The 26,422-nt window shown below is 35.9% G+C and overlaps 1 protein-coding gene across 7 annotated transcripts in view; it reads right to left on the bottom strand.

Annotated features, from left to right (window-relative positions):
• Positions 1-26,422, bottom strand: part of PCMTD1 (protein-L-isoaspartate (D-aspartate) O-methyltransferase domain containing 1) — a 47,090-nt gene that overhangs the window by 8,976 nt on the left and 11,692 nt on the right. For 6 of the 7 annotated variants that reach the window (XM_074898972.1, XM_074898976.1, XM_074898978.1 and 3 more), the window contains 4 exons: positions 17,552-17,978; positions 13,504-13,606; positions 1,389-1,560; positions 818-838 (listed from right to left, as the gene is read on the bottom strand). In XM_074898972.1, the coding sequence (XP_074755073.1) occupies positions 818-838; positions 1,389-1,560; positions 13,504-13,606; positions 17,552-17,858 (603 nt within the window). In that variant the 5' untranslated portion in view covers positions 17,859-17,978. The remainder of the gene's footprint in view (positions 1-817; positions 839-1,388; positions 1,561-13,503; positions 13,607-17,551; positions 17,979-26,422) is intronic. The other variant, XM_074898979.1, reaches the window with a different exon arrangement.

The following is a 26,422-nucleotide window of genomic DNA, read 5'->3' as shown; positions in this document are numbered from 1 at the left end:
GGGAAGACATGCAGCTGAAAAATTAAGGCCCAAGGTAAGTTTTACTCATTCTGATTTTTGCAAAATACCACTGAATACATTTGATTGGAAGCAACATCTAGAGTCCTACCTCCTGCTTGAACAAGACCAACTTCAAAGGTAAATCAGGCAACTCAGAAGCTTTTCCAATGTTAAAAAAGATCTCCTAGGACTGAGATTTCTCAGAATGTCTAGGCAACCTCCTATAGTGTTCAACTACTCATCATGAAAAGCTGTTTTCCCTATATGTAGGCAGAATGCCCTCTTGCTGTCATTTATAACATTTTTCTTTCAGTTTGCTGTGCATGTGCAAGGAGGACTGGACTCCTGCCTACTAGGTAAATTCTCCACGTCTTTAGGATGCCAAATCAGGAATTAATGTTCCCTTAGCTGTTTCTCTGCACACTAGTTTAACCCAGATCTTTCAACTGCTCCTTATACTTTACATGCTCTTAGTCCCCTAACCATTTGTATATAAGGTAGAAATATTCACAGTTTTAATTTTGCTTTTAAACTGTGACTACTTTTAGGTTGGATCCCATCAATTTCAACAGGCAGTATCTTAGTTCAATAAATACTGAAAAAAAAATAATTTACGGAACTGAATCATGCAAGCTACATTTAAAACACTTTGGTATTTTGAGAAAGCAGATACATAATAATCCTTTTCAGAAGATAAAGTAATTAGCATGTTTATCAAGAGGCATTTCAGTAATTATCCATATTTAGGAGGACATCAACTTAAAGTCACAATCTTTCTCAATTTCCCTATTAGTAAAACAGGGAGAATAATACTTACGTTTGTAAAGCGTTTTGAGATCTAAGGATGAAAAGTGATAAAAGTGTGAAGTATTATTAAAATAATACACCTGTCAAACGTTTAATCTAACATGGAAAAACAATACTAAAACCTGCTAGAATTACTTTTTTTCCTTCATTTTTCTCCTCCCAATATCCCACTAATCACAACTATTTGATATTCCTCTGAAATAAGTTCTCTTGGTTTAGAGGTTGCTTTCTTTGTTGGAAGTACTGACTGAAAACATCTGCGTGGCAAGGATATTTCAAAGCAGTTCTGCGACTGGTATAATACACTGAAAATACTACAAATGGAGTTCTAGTTTCACTGAAAACACAGTTTTGCCACATACTTTGTTGAAGTGGGATATTGATGCTTTCCTACAAGTTTAAGGGAAAAAAGTTCAAGACCTCATTAAAGAGACTAGCATCTGCTTAACTGCAACAACACAATGAATCAAAATATCATTAGTTGAACATTAACTCGGTCACATATACATTTAAAAGCATTCCTTAAAAATATATATTTCTCATACTAAAAGATGAAAAACGGGAAATTGTCACTAAGTCACCTGATCTTCTATAGGCATTACTAAAATGCCTCCAACTTTCAATAAAATTTTCATGTAGTTTTCATGGTCTTTCTGGACTCCAGCTCCACAGTAAATCCGGTCATATTGATGACTGTCTGAGGCTATTTCCAAACAATTACCAACCACAAAGGCAGGTTCACAGAACTCAAATCTAAGGGGAAGAAAAAAAAAACAAACAAAAAAAACAAAGAAAGAGGGGACATGTTTCAAATTAGGATTTTTAAGAAAAGCCAGTCCAGATAAAGACAGAAAAATATTTTTTATATCTTCCTTTATGTAATGAAGAAAGATTATCATACATACTTTAAAAGTCTATATTAAGGTAATACTACTTTGAAAATCATCTATTTTCTTATGCCACATCAGGGACCACCAAAGAAAAACTCTTAAGCAGTTACAATTATGCATTGTGCAAAGCAGAAAAGGCCTCAAAGCATCACCGGACTTCCTAACTGCAAGCAAATAGATTTGTCTAAATAAACCTTACAAGCCACAGAGTAAAAGTACATTTAAAATAGTAAATTTATCAACAATGTCTAATATCCAGGCTGTTGAATAAATACTAAAACAGTTCATTTCCTAATAGACCCCCTTCATTTTTTTTTTTTTTAATTAGGCTTTCCAAAGACTCGTTTCCCTCTACCTCCGAATTTTCCACCTTGAGCCCAATCCATATTTCCCCAAAAAAAGAAATTTAATGAAGAAGTCCATCATTTTGTTGATCACACACAAGCAAGGAAGAAAAAAAGTCTCAGGAACATCTGTTCTAATTTCATCAGCAAATGAAAGCTATACAACTGCTTTTAAGCAGACCTAAGTTTATAACAGAAGTTGCAAGGACTGTAAGTACTCTTTGTCACTGCATAAAATACCAAAGAAAAGATGTACAGGATAGAGCTTTATTGTCAAGGCTGCACGTATTCTCCATTACACTGATATTTTCTGTTATTTTTCAAATCACTGTAGCACCTTACTGCTTCAGCTGTTATTACCATAAAAGCAATTTAACTTTTTTGAAAAAAAAAAAAAAAAAATATCGTTCAGCAACTAACTTTTCATTTTCCCCAAGCACTTTAAAATTAAGAAGAGAGGTTACAAAGTAGCTCATAGAAAAGATTTATGGTTTTCTTTGAAAAAAATATTAAGTAAAACCTAAAACCTTGTTGTTGCATGAAACAGTTCATAAATTTCATCTGGCAGTATCAAAACTCAGTGTATCTCAAACTTCATCCAGAAGGAATAAATTTTTCTAAAAACTTCAAATACATGTAGTCATTTTATGAACTTTGCAGCTGATTGTCATTGGAAAAGAACTTTTGTTACTTGGCTAGTAGTAGCAAATCCCAGTACAACACCTGACAACATTCAAATCAGTATTTCTTCAGTTACAGTGAAGCTTGGCCGCTTTCACTGTTTAGGGATACTGCCTGTAAGGCTTGGCTGACTTTCCTATCTATAGCACTGCCATTAACAAATCAGCACTCCATTAAACTGAAGTTTTTGCTCAAAGTATATTCCTCCCCTCACAAGATGGGATGCTTGGTCTTGAAAATAATGCAATGCTTCCTTCGCCTAGTCACAGACAGATCCCAGAATACTTTAGCAACTATTGCCCAGCTCATGTTATACATAGCCAACAGTCCATAATGCTGTTTCCTCATCCAAATCCAGATGAAAAACTTGAAGCTACAAGCAACACCGGTAGATTAAAAAGAAAAGGGAGAGGGAAAGGGGAATGACTGCCTTGTGGCACACAAGTAGGCAGCTAGGTCAGCCTGAACTGTGGTTGAAATAATTTCAGATTAACACAGAAAGATCTAGAAATACATTAGGTAAGGTTAAAATGCTGGGAAGAAAATGAAATCCAATGCACGGATCATTTTGCTGAAGAAGCAATCTTATTTCATAAGCATTTGTTTTGTTGTGTATTTTTTTTACATTCACTGAAGGTCAATGAGGCAGTTCATTATACAGTTTTCATTTCAGGTTGCCTACAGCTTAAGTCAAGCATCACCACAACAATTTAAAGTTTGAGCAAAGTACCTTTGTGGGCTTCAAAAATACAAGGGCAAGGCAGAGAGACAGAGAATATGGTACTTTTCTAAAATGCAGTTTTAAATCTTGAGACAGTCCCTAGTTCTAGAAAAACAAAGACAGCTTGCCTACCTAACCTGGCAGCTTCCACAACTACTTCTGGTCTTCTCAGAATGCTCCTCTAAAAGCTGGCAAACGAAACTCCCATCTACTAGACACCACCCTGCATCTCATGAGGCCACTGGTCACACCCTCTTAAAACAAGTGGACCCCTAAACTCCCTAAGAAATCAAAAATACAAGACAAAACAAAACCCCACAAAACATTCCCAGACACAAAATACTCTATACATCAGCTGTGAATGAAAATCCACAGTGGTCTTTTTACAAATACAATAATTTCTCACTTAGCTCCACAGCTTGTAACCAGGCCATAAAGTGCAAACACACAGAAGCAACTTCCCTTTACACCTATAATAATGAGATGGGTTAAGCTCTAGAGACCAACTCCATCTACGGGCATTTTAAATTGGCTGGACTGTGCTCTACAGTCCTAGCAGAGTTTTGTGGAGACATGAGGCTTATGACCAGAACATCAAGTTAGTTATTAGAGCATTTACTTCAAAAAAATTTCCCCCCACATATCTTCAGTTAGCTTCAGCACCATTTGTCAACAGCTGAAGTTTCCTGAAAGACCTATTACGCACTGCAAACCTAGACACTGTATGGACTAGGTTACATGTAACTCCTGAAGACACCTCTTTAGTCCACGTCAGGGGAAAAACAAGCAGATCTAACTCAGCTCACCTGGCCATGCAATGGTAACACCCAGCTGGCCTGCACTGGTGTTTTAGCTGCCTGCTCGACATAGGAAGCTACATATGGCAATTCCTGAACTACCTGTTACCCAGAAAGCTGAAAGTAGACGAAATGGGAGGAAAAGGTGGTAAACTGTCACTGGTCATAGCAATATGTGAGTTCAAAGGCCAACCCTCTTCATTCATGCTTCCCACAGAACTGATTTGTTATGATACAAGCAATGACAAAATACCTGAAATAAAGGCATAGAGGCTTCAGAAGTAGAGTATTACGAGCTTTTCAAACCTAGTTAAGTTGTACAATGGTGAACCTTACTCCCCCACACTCTCACATAAAGTAAACCTCAACAGTGATGCAACAAGACTCTGCCCACTCCCTGAATCCTCAGTTGATTCCATTTTCACAAAAAGATACACACCTGTGAATCAGAAAGAGCTGATAAATGCATGTACCATTTTCTTGTATTTATCTAACCTCATAAATTTGTGAGGACCTTCCAACAGAGACTAAAGTATAATTTTGAGCATTTATACTAACTTGCCCAAATAATTTTCAAAGTAAACAAACTTAAGTTCAGTTTTATTCAAGTAAAAAAGATTCAATTTGATCAGGAAATTATTTAAAAGAAATAAAAAGGTTCTGCAAATACAGGGGAGCAAGTGACTTTAAAAGTACCTACCAAGAGCATCACAAGCCTGTTAGTCTTACAGTGTCAAAGTAGTATCATCTGCATTGTTTGACAATGGTACCTGACCTAATCAAACTCAAATTCTTTTAGTCCTAATCATCACTATATCCAACAAGTTTATTTCATTCCTATTGCCTTTGGGATATCAGACCAGATCAGATATTTGATTTTCTTCTGCGTTACACTTCTATTAGATTAATGGCACTGCTGAAAGTAAGTGGTTTACTGCTTTAACATGCAGTATTAACAATCACATAGCATACCTATCAAGATGAGTTTGTTTGGTTTTTTTTTTTAGTTTAAGTTGAAATGTAACTAAGAAATGCCAAACTAAGAAATGCCAAGTGGTTTTTGTCATTTGTGCACCTCTACCAAATGGCCAGGGTGGCCTTACAGAGCATTATGTAGGTAACATGGAAAAACCCTCTTATTTCACACATCAGAAGCCAAAAAAAGGGCAAAAATAAAGTGCTGGAACAATCTGGAGAATTTTAATCACATTAGGTTCTTCAGCTGAATCTGCTCTCTTGATTACAAGAGAACCAACAGCCATCAGAACAGAAATTAAGAGTTCCCATTATAGATAACATAGCAACAGAAAATTTGTTTAAACATGCACTTGGCATAGGATAAATTTAAGCACAGAGAGATCACATTTAGCAATGGCCCAAGATAATCAAGCAGCTTCAAGCACATAAAACATCTGTTGACCTGATTCTGCCCTTCCATCTTTTGCATTTTTGTAATCTGCCCCTCAAGGATGGGCATTTCAAGTTCATTCTCAACACAGCCACAGTACTTTTCTTCCAGCTAAATGTACAAAAATATTCTGTAGAATTTAAAGTGCATTTCTATCTTTGCTGCAGCAGCTTAAGGAAACTATCAATATTGTTACTGCCCATGTTCTTTTAAGTAAGATTCCCCATAGATAAACACAATGAAGTATTACTAGTGTAATAAAATGAACATCCATTGAAAAAAAATTTATAGCAAAGCACTAAGATTAAAGTTTGTTGCTCCTGTATCCATATCCACCAATCTAGTATTTGTGTGATCGCAAGATTAATAATAAAAAAGAGAGCACAGTACAATAACCTATCCCAATAAGCAGGTTTGGGTTTTTTTTACAAGTGGATTCATTGGTTAGTCATACCATTAATATCTACCCGCAGAACCTACCCTTTAATTACTTCCAACTCTGAAGATGTACAGGATGCTTCTTGGGCTAAGCTATTCTATCTATACAACCTTCATGAATGCAGGATTTCGTCCTGATGTCTCTTGAAGATGAAACTAGATGGAAGTAGGCATGAATATTTTTTTTTTTTTTTAAGTGGTATACATACCTGATTCTTTAAAAAGGAACAAGTTCAATAAAATGGGGGATAAAAGTCAAGTAATTTGAAGGACAAACAACTGTCAACACCCACAGGCTTGTGTTTGAAGGAAACATGTTACAAGATGCTCAAAATAAAAGCTATACTGAGGAACCACTTAAACTTATCTTCTGCTAAGAGAAAAATTAACTAGTTCTTAAAACTAGCATCACTCCAGCTATATTTATACCTCTCAGCTACTACATTCATACCAGGGTATCACGTAATAGTACACTTCTGTCTATCCCTATATTTACTAACCACACTCAAATCTCAGCTTTCTGCTCAACACCCCTTACAGGAAGAAAACCTATTTCAGTACAAATTTCATACACTGTTCTCCCATCCACATTCATTTCCTTTAGTCAGTCAACTCAAACCCTCCAAAAAGCCTGAAATCTCATTCAGTACCATCAAGCTGCTACAATTAATTCCCCTCTAGTACGAAATTTATTTAAATTTATTCAAATTTATTTAAATTTAGGGCACAAAGAATGACTCTTCAACTTTAATGATGTATAAGAAAAGGTTGGCAAGTTGTTAACACTTGCCATTTGAACTACAGTAACACTACAATAGAACAAAGACTTCAAAAGCATTGCAAGGCAAATTTCACACTCTTCATGGAAAAAAAAAACCCAAGTTTTAATACGGATTCCAAAACAGAATAGTAAATCCAGCATAAGAACTCATGAAATTTACTTTGTATCAAACTTCCCTTAAAACATCAAATACACTAATAACCAGACACTGAAATGAATCTGCAGTATGTGTAGACTTTGAAAAACTATGATAAAACATTAAACTATTTTTGCTACTGTGACAAGGAAATAACACTTTTGTTCTATACTAATATACTGCTGACCATATTTTCAACAAAAGGACTCCTCGGGATGGAGAAAGAAGGAAAGAAAAAAAATCAGTTCTGACAGTTTGGTTAAGAAGTTCTTACTCTTTTCACCAACAAAAAACTGGCCTATCTTTATAAAACACAGCTACAGCAGCTGAAAAGTGTTTCCAGTGGTTATTTTAAGACACAGACTGAAAAGCTACACATAATTTAATCCAGGAAGTTCTGGCTCCTTTCTCCATTTGCATCAAAGACAGAACACTCAGAGCTTCTCCTACGTCAAACATAAGAATTTTGTAAATCAGTAATCCTACCTCAAGTACTCCTAGAACCTGTTTAAACACTAACACATTCACTCAAAGAAACCTTGAAAAGCTTCCAGATCATTTAGTCAATTTTTCAGGTTTTAAACTGACATAAGACTTCTCTTCTTTGAAAACCACAGATGACGGTCAATACTCACATGGCTTTGTGTGATGTAACATGCCACAAGAACACACAAAAGAATGGTAATTTCTATGCTTCATTAGCCTTTCTCATTTTACTCCACTCCAAGCGTTTTAGAACTAGTATCAATCAGATTTAAAGGTGGTACTTATATATTGCAGGAAAAGGTTTTCCTATTCGTTTCTCAATACTTCTCATGTTATGTCCTGTCAGTCTATTTAAGATTAAAACACTAGCTAAGTAACCTGCATCAGTCAATATGGGAAAGTAATTTTTAAAGAGTGTTAATTCTTTTCCTATTAAGTGAGACAACAGCAGGGCAAGATGGCAAGTTCTTTACATTTTTTTTTTATTTTTTCCTCAATTGTTCATTCCATCTTATTTAAACATTTTTTCAAGCTCTTTGAACTCTTTGGTTCATGCATATTCATGGATTGCTAGCATGTTTTGTTGAAAACTTACACATATTTTACCTATTAGTATTATTATTATGTGTGAGACCCTCTGCATGTACACTACAAATATTAAATAGAAACAAATAAAAATATTAAATCTTTGACAACAAAATCTACCATGACTACTTTTAAGTCCCTTGCATCCAATTACAGTAACAGTAATTTTAATCAGCATTAGAGTAATAGCCAAAAGCAATGCTGGTAAAATTTTTATTCAATAATTTTGTCCTGAACATTTTTTCAGCCCCTAGGCAATGCTATAGGGACAGGAAGAAACGTGTGTATCTACTTCACTTGTATTTGCCATCTCACATTATTGAATAAAATTGTCTTGGTGGTTCTATTATTTGGTTCTTCTATTATGTAACCTCTGCTATCTTGTTTATAATTTCTGATATTCTAATCAGTTTCACTGAAGTGGACCTTAATTATTTCTGAAGAAAAATTCAAACACTGGTTCTTAAAAATACTTATGACTAATCTCACTTTCCCTTCAACACTGGTTTACAAGATTTTAAACTTCATTATATATTACATCTAAATGTTGGTGCTAAAATAAAGAATTATACTGAAGGAATACTTTTTATCAATTCCATGGTGAATTTTAAGAAAAGCAGACAAGGAGGTGAGAAAAAAAAAAATTCTGTCATTTCTGTTTATTGTCAGGGCCCTAATATATCCAGGATAGGAGTCTAGAAAACAACTTATCGGTTTACAAAAAAAGAAGAACATTTGGGTTTTTTACTAAAGCAGAAAAATGGGTTTATATGTTGAAATTGTTATATTTTATACTGCGGGTTTTTGTGAAGCAACAGCTTTTGTAAGAACCATGCACTGATGAGCACTGTTACCACTTGCTTTAATGTAACAAATATTCTAAATACTATCCAAACTTGTAGCAATGAAAGACTTCCAGAGAAATCCAGTGTCCACCATGGAATTTATTTATTTCTAAAAGGTATTTTATGTGTGGTTCTGAGAGGGCAAGAGTATATATTTCTGCCTGTATCATATACTCAAAAATTGCAGGTTTAGTTCCTTTCTAGATATGAGTAGATTCAACTGTTAATTTTGGAGCCTTCTGGTTTACGAGGTATAGAACTAGAAACTTTAATATCTGTAAAAAAAAGGGATATTCTGAAAGCATATTTTCCTTTCCTTTTTAACATAACCTCTGGTATCAAAGAATCCCACTGGATTTTTTGTAGTCTCTGTGTTGTTCTGGTTAGGCTAAATCTCAACAAGAATTCATTCAGCACTAAAAAAAAAAAATTACATTATTTGAAACTAAGACTAAATTATTAGTAAGATTTAAACCAAGAAAGCCATCAGTGAGTTTTGGAGACAGTTTGCTTTTCCTGATCGGATTTTTTTACTGCAATCATTAACCAGCTACACAGGCTGGCAGGAGCTTTATTTCCTTTGTGTATAAGGAACTTTCTGTTTCAAATCTGCTTGAACGAAGAGAGTGAACCTTCAGAGTCCTAGCAGGAGCCCTGAACTGCGACGAAATAAATATTCTGTTGGAAGATTAAGCTTACTGTTTTTTTAATGACAACACAATCTACTACAGGACTTCAGGAAGAAGTTTCACCCGTAACAGTTATCCCACAAGTAGTACTAGGGTTCTTGTCACTTACCATTGAAGTGGTTTCTTTTGATCCTGAGAAGGGTTGGTGATTTTCTTTCACAGCAGGGACTTCACCAGCTTACCCAGGTTTGGTTTTTGATAGGGTGCTAGAAGATGGGCAACCTAGCCTTGCCCTGTGGCTCTCTCTCCGAGCTGGATATTCTAGGTCTAGAAGTTGACTGGGAGCAGAAAAGACAACACATTCCCCTTCAATAAACAGGTGAAGCGGGGCCTGGTACTTGCACATACGTGTTTTAGATAGAGCCTTCTTAAGGAATGATTTTTTTTTCCCCTTAATTGGCATGCATTCCCTGAAGGTTTTAAGAATGAAAGAGAGCCTTATGTATATTTCAGACTCAAGAGAACTTTTAAGTCTACACCTGAAATCGTTGTACCTCAACCATGACACTTTCAGATGGAACTCCTTTACTTCTACTGGCAAACATGTTGTCAACTAAAATCAAGGCAGCCGTTTACCTCTCAGAATGAACTCCACCTCCATTTAGAGGAAAACTATTTTTATAGATTGGTGGAATATGGATACAGATACAAATGATTACTGGAATTATTTGTCTTTCTGAAACGGGTATCTGAAAAGGTTTTCCTCCGATGAACTGTTCAAGAGGCCGAAACTGAAAGAAGTCCAGATACCAGAAGTAGACAACCCTCCCTTTAGGCAGAGAGAATGTCTCAAATCCTTCTGGACATGCTATTTTTATATTGATTCCAGTCTTTCGTCAAGCACCTACCCCAATCATAGAAAATTAAATTTTTAATTACATTTCAACAAGATTCTTACCAGGAATCAAGAAAAAAAGTTGTCTTACACCACGACACTGGATCATTCCCCCATAAAAATGGCATGAAAACAGTATTTCATCTTGCTTTTTCAGGCAAAAACCCACCTAAACCATCATGACCCAGTTTCACACAAAAGTGAGATACAAAGCCAATGGCCTATTGCTCCAAGCAAAGGAGCAACGCGAAGTATTTATTTAGGATCTAGGTTGAAGCTCTCCAAGTACCTACCCATAAGATTAAAACCCTGGGGTTTTGTTTCAAAATGAGATTGCTTAAAATATTCAGAACAGACTGAAGAACATTATATGCTAACAAAAGAACGCAGGGAAGTAGTAATGCGAAGTTTTACAGAATTTCCCATCCAGGTAACTCCCTTTACTATCAGGAAAACGGATCGTGGTCTCTGTGCTCCTTCTGTCCCCCACAGGCCTCATTAGAGATTGCTGGCAAGTGTATTTCTCCACATCAAACACACACACATCCACTCAGACAATTAACTTCATTCATACCAGTCTGCCACATAAAATCTATTTTCAAACAGTAAGGACGCCTGCTAGGTATACACCAGTGTTCAACAGTAGACAGACACCGCACACCTTTTTCTTGGGTGGTCTTTCGTCCAATACTAAGCTGACCAAATCAGTAGTTAAGTTCAGATGCCACAGTCCGCACAATTTTGGGTAAATATCTTTCACTTATAAATGAAGATGCAGGAAAAAGTTACTGAAACAAGAATCAAAACCAGACTTACTGACCCAAAGCACATTACTTTGAAAGGCAGAATAAAATTTAAGACATGCTGCAGAAATTTGCTCAGATTAGAAAGAATATAGAAGGACCCCATCACAGAAAACCCCACACACCATCTTTATTAACTACATTAAAATACAGATTATTTACAAAGAAAGCAGTTAGCCAGCAGCAGACAAGTTACAAATCCTCCCACAAAACACAAAATCCATCCAGCCAATCAGTACCATGTCAGCTGTAGTACAGCTGTTACCAAGTAGGTTTGTATGAAAAAGCACTTTCACAGAAATCTAATTTTTGTTAGGTTGGTGAAGAGGGTGTTTCTGTAGCCACTGCTTAGTATTTTACTGTTGTGAGAAAAAGGTGGATTGTTAAACAGCATACACCAAAACAAAATATACAAATTAGTGATAAAACTTAGATCATATTTACCAACCTGCTTTTTTTCCCTCATTGGAATAATGCTGTATAACTAAAGATCAATTTAACTCTCATTGTAATTAGCACACAGCACTTAACACTGTCCCCAGAGTGGATCTTTGCTGAATTAGGGGAAAATACACCTCTTCTCCTTCAAGAATATTTAGATCATTTACTATGTATGATCACTTATTTCCTTCAAACACAATATACATACAACACACATTCACTTATGCAGTTTAGCAGCTTTTGTATTTTTTTTCCGGTTCTTGTGTGTTTTAAAATGTAAACCCCAATGTTCTGATATTTCTTTACATAAATACCCTAATCAGTTTTTGTTTAAACAGTAAGACATTTCCTTGCTACCATGTTGCTCAATTTCTCTCAATTTCTGTACATAAACATACCAACAGATGGGAAGGACATGACATTTCAATCAAACCCAGCTTTTTGTGTCTGAGGACACACACCTATAGGAATGCAGGAGTACAGGTATGTGCAGGAATTGATTAACTAGCTGGCAGGTACATCTAACTTAACAGAACCACCAATGCAGCAATATTAATAATGACCACAAGTGATCACATTTCACACACTTTAAAACAGATTATATGAAGTGCACTGTAAAGTTCCCAACTGAATCCATTTTTATGTGTTCTGGCTTCTGTACATATTAACCTCAGCTAACATACGTGCCGATATTAAGACAGTAGTAATGAAACATACATATTTTGTCATATATAACTTTATTCTAATGGGGGAACGTAGTACTAAAATCATCTAGCCAATACCAGAAGTACAGAATTGAATTCAGACACAGTTAACAGTAGGATGATACTACAAACTTAACATTATACTCTAATTAAGAGCCTTCTGTTACTTAGGAGCATAAGGAAGGAGGCTTGTGGTCAGACAAGAGCTCCAAAGTCTGGGGTATGGAAAAAAGTAGACTGACTCCAGCCAACATAACCAAGAACATAGCAGTTTCTAAAGCACATTACAACAAAGGTAAAGAAGTAGAAAGAATTGCATAGGACATGCAATTCTTAGGCTACCCCTACAATTCAGAAGCTTTTCTGGATTTCCAGAAGCTACCTTACGATCACTGTTGGAGTACTTACTGCCTGTAAGGAAAAAAGTCTTTACAGAGAACAGTCCTAGCTAGAACCTTGCTTTCCCTTTCACGGAGGCAGAGAAGCCAAAGACTTAAATTCTTATGGGCCAGATTAAAACTATTAATAAGAAATTGCTGAGTAGGTAGAACCAGTAAAGTTTAAAGCCCTGTAACCCAGAAGTATACCAATAAAAATGAATGGTGTATGAGTACAGATGAATACTTCCAAGTCCATCTCTTCAGGTAATACATGAAGACAATCAGACGTTTACTTATATCTAGATCGATAGTGGTAGATTAGAAAAAAGTTAATACTCTACAGAAAGATGATGTACAATTATATAATAAAAACTGACTTAATGTATAAAAATTACTCTATACATGCAAAGACACCTGCATATAACATCATTCTCTTAAATATATATATGCATGTACGTGTACATACATATGTGTGCATGTGTATGTATGCACCACCAAAATGCAGGGAAATCAATTTTGTTAAGTATTACACAGCAGGAATACTCCCACACTTCTAAAGAGTCCTTTTTTAAGCCTTAACTTACCTCATGAACTAATGTCACAAACTGGAAGTTTTATGTTTTGGTTGTGTGATGCCATTCTTCTCCCCTCCCTAAACTTGTAAGCAATGATGCACTCAATTTAAAAACAAAAACGTTGCTGCCAAGTGTACTAGACAAATTAGATACTTACTTATCAAAGCTATCACTATATTTTATGAAGCTCTCCAATTTTTCCTTGGCATATTCTACCACATCTGAATGAAGCTCTATTCCATGATTTATCCCAAAAGGTCCTGTAAATAAAAACAGCAGGGTGTTTTTTTGTTTCTTCTTCTTTATGCACAGCACAACAGCATGGAACAGCATTACACCTTTCATCTCTGAAAGCACTAACCATCACATAAAACACAAGTCTCCCAACAGTGCCAAAGTTATTTTTGGCAACTGCATTACCGATGCTTAAGAGAAAGGTAAAAGGCCAATGAAAGAACAATGATCAGAAGAAAAAGATCAATGAAAGAACAGGGACAAAACTGTGGCAAAACAATTTTACAGAATTAATTTTCTTCATAAGCATGTAGGAGAAAAATGAATCTGACTACATAAGTGAGTCTGAGAAACTTCTTTTTCAACACAGTATTTAGTTGGAATACAACTATCTGAAATTATAATTTAGTCTGTATTTTGGTAGTTAAATTTTGAAGTTTTCTTATGGCAATCTTCTCAGGTTTTGAAAATTCAGAGATGGGATATTATATCCCTTAGCCACATCTGCTTTTACAGGTTCCAAAATCTGCTCCTGATTTACTTACATAGTAATTAATTTCCATCTAGAACATTGAAACTGACCGCGTTATATCCACTTATCACAATCCCATCACGATTGCAACACTGCTTTCCTGCAATCAAATTCAAGTATATTTCCAAGTCAATTTGTGTGCCAAAAGTTCATGCTATTTTTCAGGAACAAGAAGAGATCATGAGACAGTATTATCCACATCAGGAAGGAATCTGAATCAGATAGTCACATTGGCTGTGGGGATTCTATATTTAACATGCACTCATAGCCCAGGGACTTTAGTCACTGGAGCACAGAATTGGAAAAAGGAGAGGGAAGGGGAAGAAGGGAAAGTAAACATCAATAAGATTAGACAAAACATGTATTTATATCCTCTACTGTATTCTAAAACATTCCTAAATATTTAGCTCAAAGATGTTACTTCAGTGAAAGAGAATTTGTCTTTCCTAGGACACCAATTATCAAAACAGACCTAGAGTTTCATTTACTGCAAGAAAAAAAAATAGTATATGCCTTTAAGCTGATTAATGAGTGCAATTCTTATCACAGTTTAGAGCATTTTCTACTATGTGAAATAAAACCAATCCACTAGGTTACCATAAGCAGTGCTTGTAAGACCTCTCTGGTAGCAGGCAAGAGGTAGGTGGATCATTCAAGTAACTTGTGGAAACATTTACCTCTTGTTGACACTTATACTTACTGTAAATTTAGTTTATTATCTATCACGTTGAGAAAAACATTAGCATAGGCAATCCCTTCCTAGCTGTTTCATTATTTAATACTCACTTGCACAGTAATATGCTATGAGGTTTCTAACCAGTGTAGTTACAGTTCTACAGAATGCAGCAGCATCCAAGGTATGTTTTCTTAAATTAAAAATTAATTGCCATTCCTTTAATGTCATAACTTAAAAAACATGCACTGACATGTGCCAAAATTTCAATACTCAATTTTGAAAAAGAGAACTGAAAAAAATTTTAATTTCAGTAGCTCCAAGAGCTTGAAATTAAACCTATGAATGCAAGACACCACCATTATCATGATACACCACAGTATTCATAATTTGAACAGAAATACAAGAAACATGTTCTCTTCTTTCATCAGGAAAGTCACAGCTATACATTTAAGCAAAGAGTCAGCCATTCTAGAAGTGTGAAACCAACTTATCTGCTGCTTTCCAAAGTAAACTGGCCTATTTTCAGCATAATGAGCTAGCAATTCCATCATCTAGTCTGAACTACATTTAATTTTAACAGTATCAGCAATAGGTAATTTAATTTCTGTGGAGCTGTGGGGGTTTTTTTAGTATGTTACTATACTTACAAGTGTTTCAAATTATTTGCTAATTTAATGTAGTCATTTTGACACTGCCAAAGTGGCAAAAATACTGCTCACTAAATTGTCAAATGGAAAGATACCCAACTACTGTCAAGAAACACATGGTTCTGTTACTAATTGCAGTGCACACTGAAATCGATTTAAAAAACAAAAAGCTTTTAAAAATATATATGGTTCGTTTGTCAGAAAATGTCTGTTCTTTGTTAAAGCAGCTGTTCCCTGGTTTAAAACAAACACTAAAATAAAGAATGATTATATGTAACCAGTAATTTTATCAAAGGCAGCAGAGTACAGAAAATAAAGGCACACAAATTGTATTTATACCTTTTATGCCTCAGCCTAGCACTCAAACCACATTACAACACTAAGCAGACTTTGGAGACTGGGTACAGCACTACAGAAATACAGCAAGTCTGCTTCTGTAAGTAGCTGAGCAGTCCACTGCTCCAGGTTCCTCAGCACTTCTAGAGAAGTATCAGCACCTGAGCTGGCTCTGTGGGAACATCTACAGTGTAACTGTGCTCCTTGGGGGCTGTCAGCCAATCTCACCCTCTGTAGAAGACAAGTCTTTTCCTGTTTAATTTCTTCAACTCTGCATATAATATTCTGAAGGACAGGAATTCTGCTTGATAAGGAGAAGTCAAACCCAGAAGCCATTCAACAGTCAACCAACAGTCACACAATATAGATTAGATAAATAAACATATACAAGTGCAACATACATAAGTCAATTACTTTTTTGAACATTATGGTTAAGAAAGAATAATGAAATAACAAAGCTTTCCACAAGGCAGAGAAGTAAGTGAAGATGGCTACTCACTACCTGGAGCAAACACTTTAGAGAAAAAAATGCAGAAATATTTACTAATTGTTTTAATACTGAAATAGAACGCTGAATATAAAAATCTAATTGAAATTATCTACTCTCACACAGAAACACTCTTAAAAAGGGCAAAGCAACACTATCAGATCAGATATCTTGTTATTTTTACCTGTGAAGGAATGTAATTTCTATTTCCACAAGACAACAGTGGAATCTGTTGAATTTCTTGGCATTAACTGAAACAAAAGACACTGCCAGAGATGCCAACAAATGTTTGTTATGTACTATTAGGGATAATTTCTACTCTTTAATAAATAAGAACAGATGACAGAAAGTATCTAACTAATTGAAAATTAACAAACCAACTCCTCACACCTCAGTTGTGTATGTAAATAAATATATGCAAAATCTGTATTATTACCTGCCAGCAAAGTTTCTGCAACCAATGAAATATGAAAACTCCATGTAATACAGTCAGTAAAACTGTATCTATGAAAACTACATACTAAAATAAAGATTTAAGATAATGAAATTCACCTGTAAAAAAATTTGTTGGTACAGGTGCTCTGTATTCTAAATATTGGGGAGGGGGAACAATTAAAGCAATTTCTCTCTAAGGAAGGTTTTAAAATTTAAATTTAGACAGCAATATTTCATTCAATCTTTTTTCCAATATAGAAAACGTATCTGAAAACACACAGTGCTAATCTGTTAAAATAGTTTTAAAAACCTATGGACCTGAAGTGCTTACACAGTTTTATCAGTCTATATCTCTAAATTTTCTCACTAATAAAATTATTAAATAAATGTATTTTAAAATAGTTGTTTGCACACTGTTAAGAGATTTATTTTTCAATTAAGTTTCTTCAAGATCCATTAGCATTTATAATTTATATTTTTCTTTCCATGAACTGAAGATCAAAACAATAACCCTAGAGTAAGGGCATAAACATGGTACAAATGCAGACTAAAATTTTAGTCCTCAGAAATTGTTCCTCTATGCCTTTTAAGAAAAGAGAGGGCTATATTTTCTTTCAAATGAGAAATTTAGACTATAGAAAGGCAAGCAGGAACAATTGCCTCTTCCAAAACACTCCATGAAATGTCACTGAATAACAGTGTCAGTGAACAGATTGCAGCTAACATACGGTATTTTAACAACACAAACACCCAGTCTTAAGTATTAGTACTGTCATTTTTGAAGAAGTAAAAGTAAGTTTTACAGAGATTCTAAAAACATGCAGAAACACTATATTATAATAAAAATATTCAAGTTACCTAATATTAATCCCACCATTGTACTCAAGTATCCGGTTCCACTACCCAGATTTAGAAAAGATAATCCAGGCTGAAGCTTCAGCGCTTCCATGACTTCCGAATAAATGCACGGTGCTGACAAATGTATATTTCCATGCTTCCAGGCCAAGTCTTTATAAGCACTGTCCCTGTATCCTTCCAGATAATAATCACCACGATCAATTGCTCTGAAGGCTTGCTCCACACTCTCAGTGCGAATGTACTGAGCTTCTTTCAAGTTATCAATTAAGTCATCATTGTCTTCTCCAGCACTCACAGCTCCTCCCATGCTGAATTTCTATGATAATTCAGTTAGTTTGCAAAATACATTAGGAGAAAAGCTTTCCCAAAATTCTAAGTACGTAACGGATTCTCAGTTCTTCTTTCAGGAGCACGTCACAAACGAATCCTGGAAAATAGATATGTTTACATAACTTGAGTTTCAAAAGAAAAACAAATCAACAACTATTAGAGGATGATGAAATATTGTTAATATTGGATCACTTTACAAAGCAGAACTATTGAGTCAGGACAGCTAGTATTTAATCAGAACTCTGCCCTTCAGATTTTAACTCAATCCAATGTTTTTCACTTTAGCTTTAATATGTCAACATGGGCTGTCTCCATTAGCAAGTGAAGCAGCATAGGCGTACACAAACACTGAAAACACTACAGTGCTAAGAACCTACCACCCATATTATATACATTTGGGTGGGGGACACAGCAACTGCCTTTGGACTAGCTTTAGTCCCATCCTGAGAACTAAGTGTCCAACAACAGTTGGAGGGTGTACCAACTTAGTTACATTTGAAAGGAACTGGGTTTACATGCTCTGAAATCACCTCACAGGGGAAGAGAGCCAGGTGAGTGGTGATGTCCAGCATATGCTCCTCAGATGTTTACTTTTGAGTTGAACCAGAGTATTAATGCAGACACAACCACATACTGCTCTGTTCTGGATTCAGCACAGGAAAACCCTCTGAATATTCCAGCTCCTCTGAATGTCTTTCACATTTACTATACTAGAGGAGTATGAATTCCTTAAGTACCTAGAAGTTTTCAACACCTGGACTGCTTTTAAGTGACTAGCAGGTTTCATGAATTCTACACAGCATATTCACTTCAAAGTAATTCTTTCAGGTCTGTATTTTGTCTGCAGTTGTTATATTATTCATCAGTAAACTCATAAAATCCAGACGTTAAAATTTTTAACACTGCATGAATTACCAGCAAAAGAGCAACAGCAGACTGGAAGAAAGGAAAGCAAAAAAGTTTAATTCACCGCTTCTGGATGACCAGAGTACCCATAGTGAGATAGTTGTTAACACTGATTACAGCCAGCTTAGCCAAAAGAAGACAACCATCATGAATCTTGTTGCGCATTCTAGGTAACTAGTTAACAAAGAAAAAAGCAAAACAAAAGAACAAAACCAAGAGGTGCTGAATATCACCTCTTAAAAAAATTCCACCTGCATCTTCCAACTAGCCTATTTCACCAAGCATTCTTTTTAATAATATGAATATAATCTTTTATCTGAGAATACTCCAACACAATCCAGCAAATTCCTGTTTTGTACATACCTATTAGTGCAAATTCACGAGTTGGGAATTTGCAAACACAATCAGGATGCCCAAGATCATTTAAGTCCTCAGAATGAAGCTGGTTCTTAAGTTTATATTGTGGGGATCACTGCAACACTATTTTTATCGTTAAATACTTTAAATTAAGAATCTTCTTAGAACACTCATGAATCCATAAAACCAAATGGAAACATCCAGAAACTATGAGCAACTTGAAGTTTGGTGGGTTTCTCCCCCCCCCCCCCCCCCCGCAACATTAAACAAAGACTTTTGGAGTTTGAACCATTTTCCTGAAAAATTAAAATGCAAACAGCAACAGTTCTGAAGTAAAGCACTGAAACATCCTTGAAAATGCAAAAAATGTACTTACCTGCTGGACTGCAGTCCAATGAGTAAATTCACTTTTCTGAACACTAAATTCAGAATCAAAAGAGTACTAAAACTATTAAAGCTCAGTTCTGAAAAGAAACGGCACATATAAAGGTGTACATGTCTTTAATCTTGGTTTTCTCTTATATAAGCTTTAAAATTTGTTTTGGCCTGCTATTTTCTTTTTACTTTAAAGAAGTTTTTACAGCATCCAGCATCAGAAGATGTACAATCCCTACCCCTCCCATCTAGATGGCCATCACAAAACAGTATTCCAACACAGGAAGCCTCACTTATATTTGCAATTCTGACCTACAGAAGTGTCTCTTTATCCTTGCCTCTATTAATTTACATAAAACACCAAGTAGCTAATAAAGATGAATAACCATATAGTACCAGTGCTAAGATACATAGCTAGGTTTAAAATTTCAACCACACAAGCTCTAATTTACCAGATGATGCAGTCACAATGCTTCTCCTTAACTTCAAAACACTTAAAAAAAGAGTGGGGGAAAGCTCAGGGCTGCTAGAGCCCTGATAAAATCATGGGTGACATTATTACTGTTTACCACTCAGCTGTGTGTTTCTGTCTGAAGCAAAATCAATTCTCACTGACATACTGGAGTACAAAGAAGTAAAAAGTTACCAAGTGCAATTATAAACCCCAGCAGCAAAACCTTTGATGAAAGTAAAAAAACCCACACTTCTCAACATTCTAGTGTTTCACAGCAGAACTAAGTAGGCCTGTGTATGTTCAATCACATGGGAACATCTCTTTCTATTCGTGAAAAAACTGACAGACTATTTAGACAGGAAATGTGGAACTGGTGGGAACATTTTTTTTTAAAGTTAAAAATAATTTACAAAAATAGTCCAGTGCTGCTCGGTTGTCTGCACTTGCATCAAACCTAGAAGCTCAATGAACTACTGAATCTAATGGTAATTAACAAGTTAAATAATCTACAGTAACTAAAGCAATAGTTTTTGCCATCCCTCCATCCTAAAACGTCATGATTGTCTTGAGGTACATTTGAAAATTATTTTAACTAAAAAGCAAATATAAGAACTGAGTTTCTTAAACTAATGCAGCTGCTACATTCAAGAAAAAGAAATACCATTTCCAGTCCTACTTGCAGAGTGCATCCACCACCTCGCACCAGCAGATGGAGAACTTCACCAACTATCCACACTCAACTAGTGAGCAGGCAAATACACAAAAGGCTGATGGAAAAAGGATGTTCTTCCAACCTAAAGCTTTATCGTTTCTATCAAAAAATGTCTTTACTCGTTTCACATAAAATTTATTTCCTATAAATAACGTTTTCTAATTTCTATAGTCACTACTTTAAATCAAAATTAATTTCTTCAAGTATTTTGTAATTTTATATTCTTTGTATTATCTGACAGTTAAAGTTAATGTAATATCAATAGACTTTTCTCCTGATGATACCTGTCAAGCACTTCACCTTCATTAGGGTTATCACACAGAATCTCAAAGGTAAGAACTAAAAAGGTCTGGCGGACAGCATGACATTGTGGGACACAGGGGAGAAAAACAGAAAGCTTCCTCTCAAGAATGGGATGCTTACGCAGCAAAACAGAGGGGCTAGTTGGAAAAGCAGTTGAAGGTCCTGTCCTATTCAGGATACACTGCCCCAGATGAAAAAGGTTAACATTATGTAGACAGTGATACTGTTGGCTTTTCAGATACCTTGCTTTTGGTTTATTTGCGTTAATCAACTGGTGCTCTACTCTGGTCTCTACAGCTATAGGTAAGCAAAAATGATACTCAAGTGGTATTTTTGTTATAAAAAAACCCACAAACCAAAAAACACCCTAGGAAGTTGAAGGAAAGTGACCTTTTAATTAAAAGTGACCTCTTGTGCTGCAGAGAAAAGGGGTTTTTATTTGTAAGCTTTTACCTTAAAAAATTAAAATTACTTGCTTCTAACAGAGGCAATAGACGTCAAGTCAAATACATTTTCTACTGTTTTAAGCACACAAAAGAAACCACCTCACAAGCTATTTTAACACAGATGACTGACTTGCCCTTTTTCTCCAATGTGCCCTTGTGACATCTGACCCAGGACCAAGATAAAGACAGCAAAGCATACTATGATAAAAGTTTCTATGCAGCTGCAAAGCTCACAGAAAGCATCCTGTGAAGCTCACCAACACCTAAATTGAGACACATGCTGTCCACAAAGTACACAAGCAGCATTCTGATGCCTATTACACCAAGAGATATAGAGATTTCAGGAGAAAGGAGAACAGTGCATAACATTAACAAAATGCAGCATTTGCCTTTAGCCTTAGGAATCTTTGGAATACAGAAGCCAACAGAAATTGTAGTTTACAAGTTAAAATTTCAATATAGTCTTGAATAAATAAGTTGGTTCACTTATTAAAACCAACTATAATTAAAGAAAAAATCTGTTTCTCATTCCATACTAGCCATTAATTTATTTTTACAAGTTGAAACATTTTATCTTGAGGTTTCTTATATTCACAATAAAAATGAAATGTCAACATACTTTACAATTTATGTAAAAATCCACACAACTGTATCACAACACCTCTGACCTATTTCAAACCTAACTTGCAACCAGTTTTACTGAAATTCCTTATAATATTTTTTTTTTAATATTGTCCCATTACTTGAGCAGGTGTTCTTTGGCTATGTGAATATAAGTGCTGATAATTTGAGTGCATTTTAATCCTTCACCATTTTATAAGCTATGCAAAACTCTTATCTGCAAAGTTAGTAACCAGATGTAATGTCTGCCAAGCTTTTTCTGCCAGCTCTCAAAGGGAGACAAGTTTTGCACAATTCAGAATTTTTAAAAATACATTCACACTTCAAATTAATTCCTTAGATCACTAAGGACTTTCACACTCTCTTAAATACAGATTAAATACCATGCTAGCAAGGTATCCAGTTTATTTGACAGACAAAAATCTCACCTTTGTTAAATCCATACAATGTTAAGTATCTTACAAATTTCAAGTATCTTACATATTACAAGATACTGACACATCCTGACTCTACACAGAGGACTCCTTAAAAATACAAGTATTGACAAGAGTCAGTAGTAATTTGACTCTTATTTTGTTTCAAAGGATGAAAACCAGAAAATAATGCCATCAGTCATATTTCAAGTCTCCTCCTGGGAACTACTTTCACTAGGATATCAGCTTGGAGCACACCACACCACACAGAATCAAGCCTGAGATACATTACTTTAAACTCATGGATGTCACACAAAATTGCTTGGTCAACCCTTCCCATTACCCAGGAAAGGAGGAGGGGGACCACAAAACAATAAACCACTTAACGACTCATTAATATAGACGTAAGAGTCAGCTGTTAAGTATTCCCAAACAGGAATATTCCGAGACTGGCAAGAGGAGGGAATTAACTACAAATGCGCACAAGTGCCTGAAACACTTCGATCCATTTAACAGTTTCGGTTTACTCATGGAAGAAGTCAGCAACACCACTGTGATCAGCAGAGGTTTAACGTTTCCCAGGCCACCAACTAAGTGTCAGACCAACTTCTGCTCAGACTGAATTCATGCCACCCCTGCAGCCATAATGAACTCAAGATCATGTTTTGCCTGTCCTTATCCCGTCCAGCGACTCCTACAACAAAAGGACTCAATTTTTAGTTTAGCCTCCCCTTTCCTCCCAAGTATTGTAACAGTGCCGCACAAGAGGAAATTCAACTCCAAACTGCAGAGCTGAGTGTAAGATTTCAGCAGGACCTTTTGAATAAACAGAATGATTGATTACTATCTGAAAGGAAAAGAGAAACTGTAACAGCTTCACCAGGCAAAGGCTGGAGAAAACCAAAATATGAACTGTGTGCTTGATGTAATCATAGTAGATGACTACAAAAATCAGAATAAACTATGGGACACAGAGGTATTTCAGAATGAAGTCTTTACAAACATTTTTTTAAAATTTTTATACATATGCCTTGCTGCTAAACTGCTACTAAAGGCCGTAAAAAGTCCAAGTGCTTTGGAAAATTAGCTGCTACTTGAACTGCCTTCTCTTCCACAGCTATTTGTTTTGTCACTCCAAATAATTTAGGAAAAAGTAAAACTACTGTTTTCAGGATAGACTAACATACTACTTGGTGCATTAAGAAAAACTCTACTGGAAACACTGCATGTTTTTGAAGTCTAGACTCATCTCACTCCAAAAACATTCACTCCTAACCTACTGTTCAGTAGATCATTTCAAGAAGCTTTTCAAGTTAAACAGAAGCAAGTACAAAAACAAGTACAGTCAGCTCTTCAATGTAATACACTCCACAAAGCATACTTCAAGGTTCTGTATAATATAGCAATGGAACAAGAAACAGATCACAGGATTAACGCTAAACCAAATGAATGTAAACAGCTACAACTACTGACTTAACCTGAATTGCATTGACCTACTTGGGCAGAAAATGTTTGTCAAGTCTGATGTAAGCTTGAGCCCTGATCCTGTTTAGGCCTTCAACAGCTGTTTATACAAGATTCCAGGTGTGTGCTCTCACTCTTCCTCCACCACCAGTCACCTGAACATATCAAAACAGCACACATGGTACTGCATTTCTCTCAGAAGATGCACTGAGAGAAATGCACTCCACAAATGTATGAGCAGTGACAAACAAATCAGAACAGATTTCATGATCAAATGACCTTAACCCTGGTAGTTACACAAGGGTGTAATTTTTGGAGCAAACTTGCCGAATGTCTACTGAACCTTTTGACTTTTTCTTATTTTTTTTTTTAAACAGAGACAGCTCACAGGAACTTAAAACAGCATATAATTCTGTTGGTTGTCCACCCAGAAAAGAAACAACACTTTTTCCCCCCTCTTTTTTGGACTTGGATACATTCCTTTCTCAGTCTATGTTTTCTTCTGTACTGGTTTCGGTTTTTTATCTGAAATTCTATCTACCCTCTTCACACCATGGCAAGGACTGAATGCTGAAAGGAACATTTTCGATATACCTGGTTCTGTATACAAGACCTCTTTTCAGGTATGCTGATAAAGACTTTAAAATTAATTACCTTTTATTATGAAGCAAAGCAAAGAATCCTATGTATTTCCTGGATGGAACTTTTAATACATAGCTTAACACCACATCCTGAGTCAGTTCTCCTTACTGCTTAATATCTGGGCAACCAAAAAATGTCTACAAAGCTGAGCCTCCCAGGCTTCAGAAGCAGTTCCTTCTTCAAACAAAATCTCCCACCTGTGACACCACATAAACGTGTTCTGAATGCCTACTTCAAAACAAAGAAACAAGATTCACCATTTCCACAGCAGAGCAGTTTGCCATGCTGGGGTGAAACGCAGAGTACAGGATAGTTTCTCTAATTTAAAGACATAGATCTATACCCTACAAATACTAAAGCAGCCCTATACCCTCAGAGAGCAGCAAGTCCTCAGCTGTTGGTCTCTATCTATTTAGGGCTATGCTTATGATTCTCCAATAGTTACCACTATGGTTACCAGACCCAGCTTCAGTGCTCACATCATAGAATGCCCTCTGGGCCACTAACTGACCTTTCTTCATTACATCCTGCAAAAATGCCCTGCTGAGAGACAGGAAAGCTGTCTCACCACCCTAGTTTACTGACTTACTAATCACTAGTAAAGAGCATTTGTTGGTCATCTATATAAAAGTATTCTGCGCCCCCCCCCCCCCCCCCCCCGCTCTTTGGGATTTGCATACCTACAAATACTGTAAATGTAGTAATTCATCTTGAAAAGCTTTAAATTGGGACTAAGCACAGAAACACTCCCTTCTCAAAAGGATTTCATAGTATGCAATTTCACAGGTAATTTTAATTTAGCCAGTATATGCCATAAAACTTTTGTTAAGAAATGCTCTTATTTGTAAAATGAAAAAGCCTCCATGGATGAGAGGCTGATGAGATGATAAGCAGCCTTGGAATACTCTGATTAGTCCATCTTTGTAAAAGACTTATAAGACTTTAAGCACCTGCCATTATTATCTGTGCAAAAGACAGTCTGTCAGGCATAAGTTTGTCCATTACTGATGGACAGTATTAATAAACAGGTTCTGCTGCTCAGCTCCCAGAACCAGCTCCTCCTCATAGTCTGAAGCACATGAAGAGAAGTACTGATAATAGCCTCTTCAATGCTCTGAAAATCATTTTCCAAAGCAGCAAGATGCTGTTAGCTACCATCATCAGAACCAAAATTTGTTACGTGTCAGTCCAGTGATACTGTCTACAAGATTTTTTAAAAAATTCTAAATTCTTTCAATAATTTCAGAGAGCAGTGTTAACTGCCAACAGAAGTCTGAACACCTGACTGACAACAGCAAAAACTGATGTCTGTGGCAGCATACAATGCAGTTTGAGCCGTGGAGCTAGACAGTTCCTGGTAATAGTACTTGACCAGAACAGCATGGCACGCTTTTTTCACAGTACATGGTGATAACATACATCAGCAAAACAATAGTTGCCAGTCTCTTGCTTACCATTCATTACAGGTCAGCTACATATAAACCAGTGATTACATCAAAAGGCTGTATGTATACCTTTATGACTGAATGAACACTAGTTCTGCCCCAATACTGCATACCCTATAGTATCCATCCAACTGTAGAATTCAAAACATTTAATATTGCTTCTCTACCCACACCTGTTCAAAGCATTTGGTGGTGCTTGTTTATAACACACTGCAGAAAATCGTCTCATCTCTGGGGAGCCTAAGATGGCTTGGTGAGCTGTCACAGTTAACTGAAAGATCTCATAAACAAAGGATGTGAGCTTAACCCAATGTCCAACACACAGAAGATCCCCTATCCTTCCTGTGACAGCAGAGTCCATGAAAGAACCTGGCAGTCCTTTTACAGCATACTTTGTGACAGT

The sequence above is a fragment of the Athene noctua genome, chromosome 2 (assembly GCF_965140245.1).
Source record: "Athene noctua chromosome 2, bAthNoc1.hap1.1, whole genome shotgun sequence".
Taxonomy (NCBI): domain Eukaryota; kingdom Metazoa; phylum Chordata; class Aves; order Strigiformes; family Strigidae; genus Athene; species Athene noctua.
Note: the sequence above shows the minus strand (reverse complement) of the source record. Positions and strands in the feature narration are given on the sequence as shown.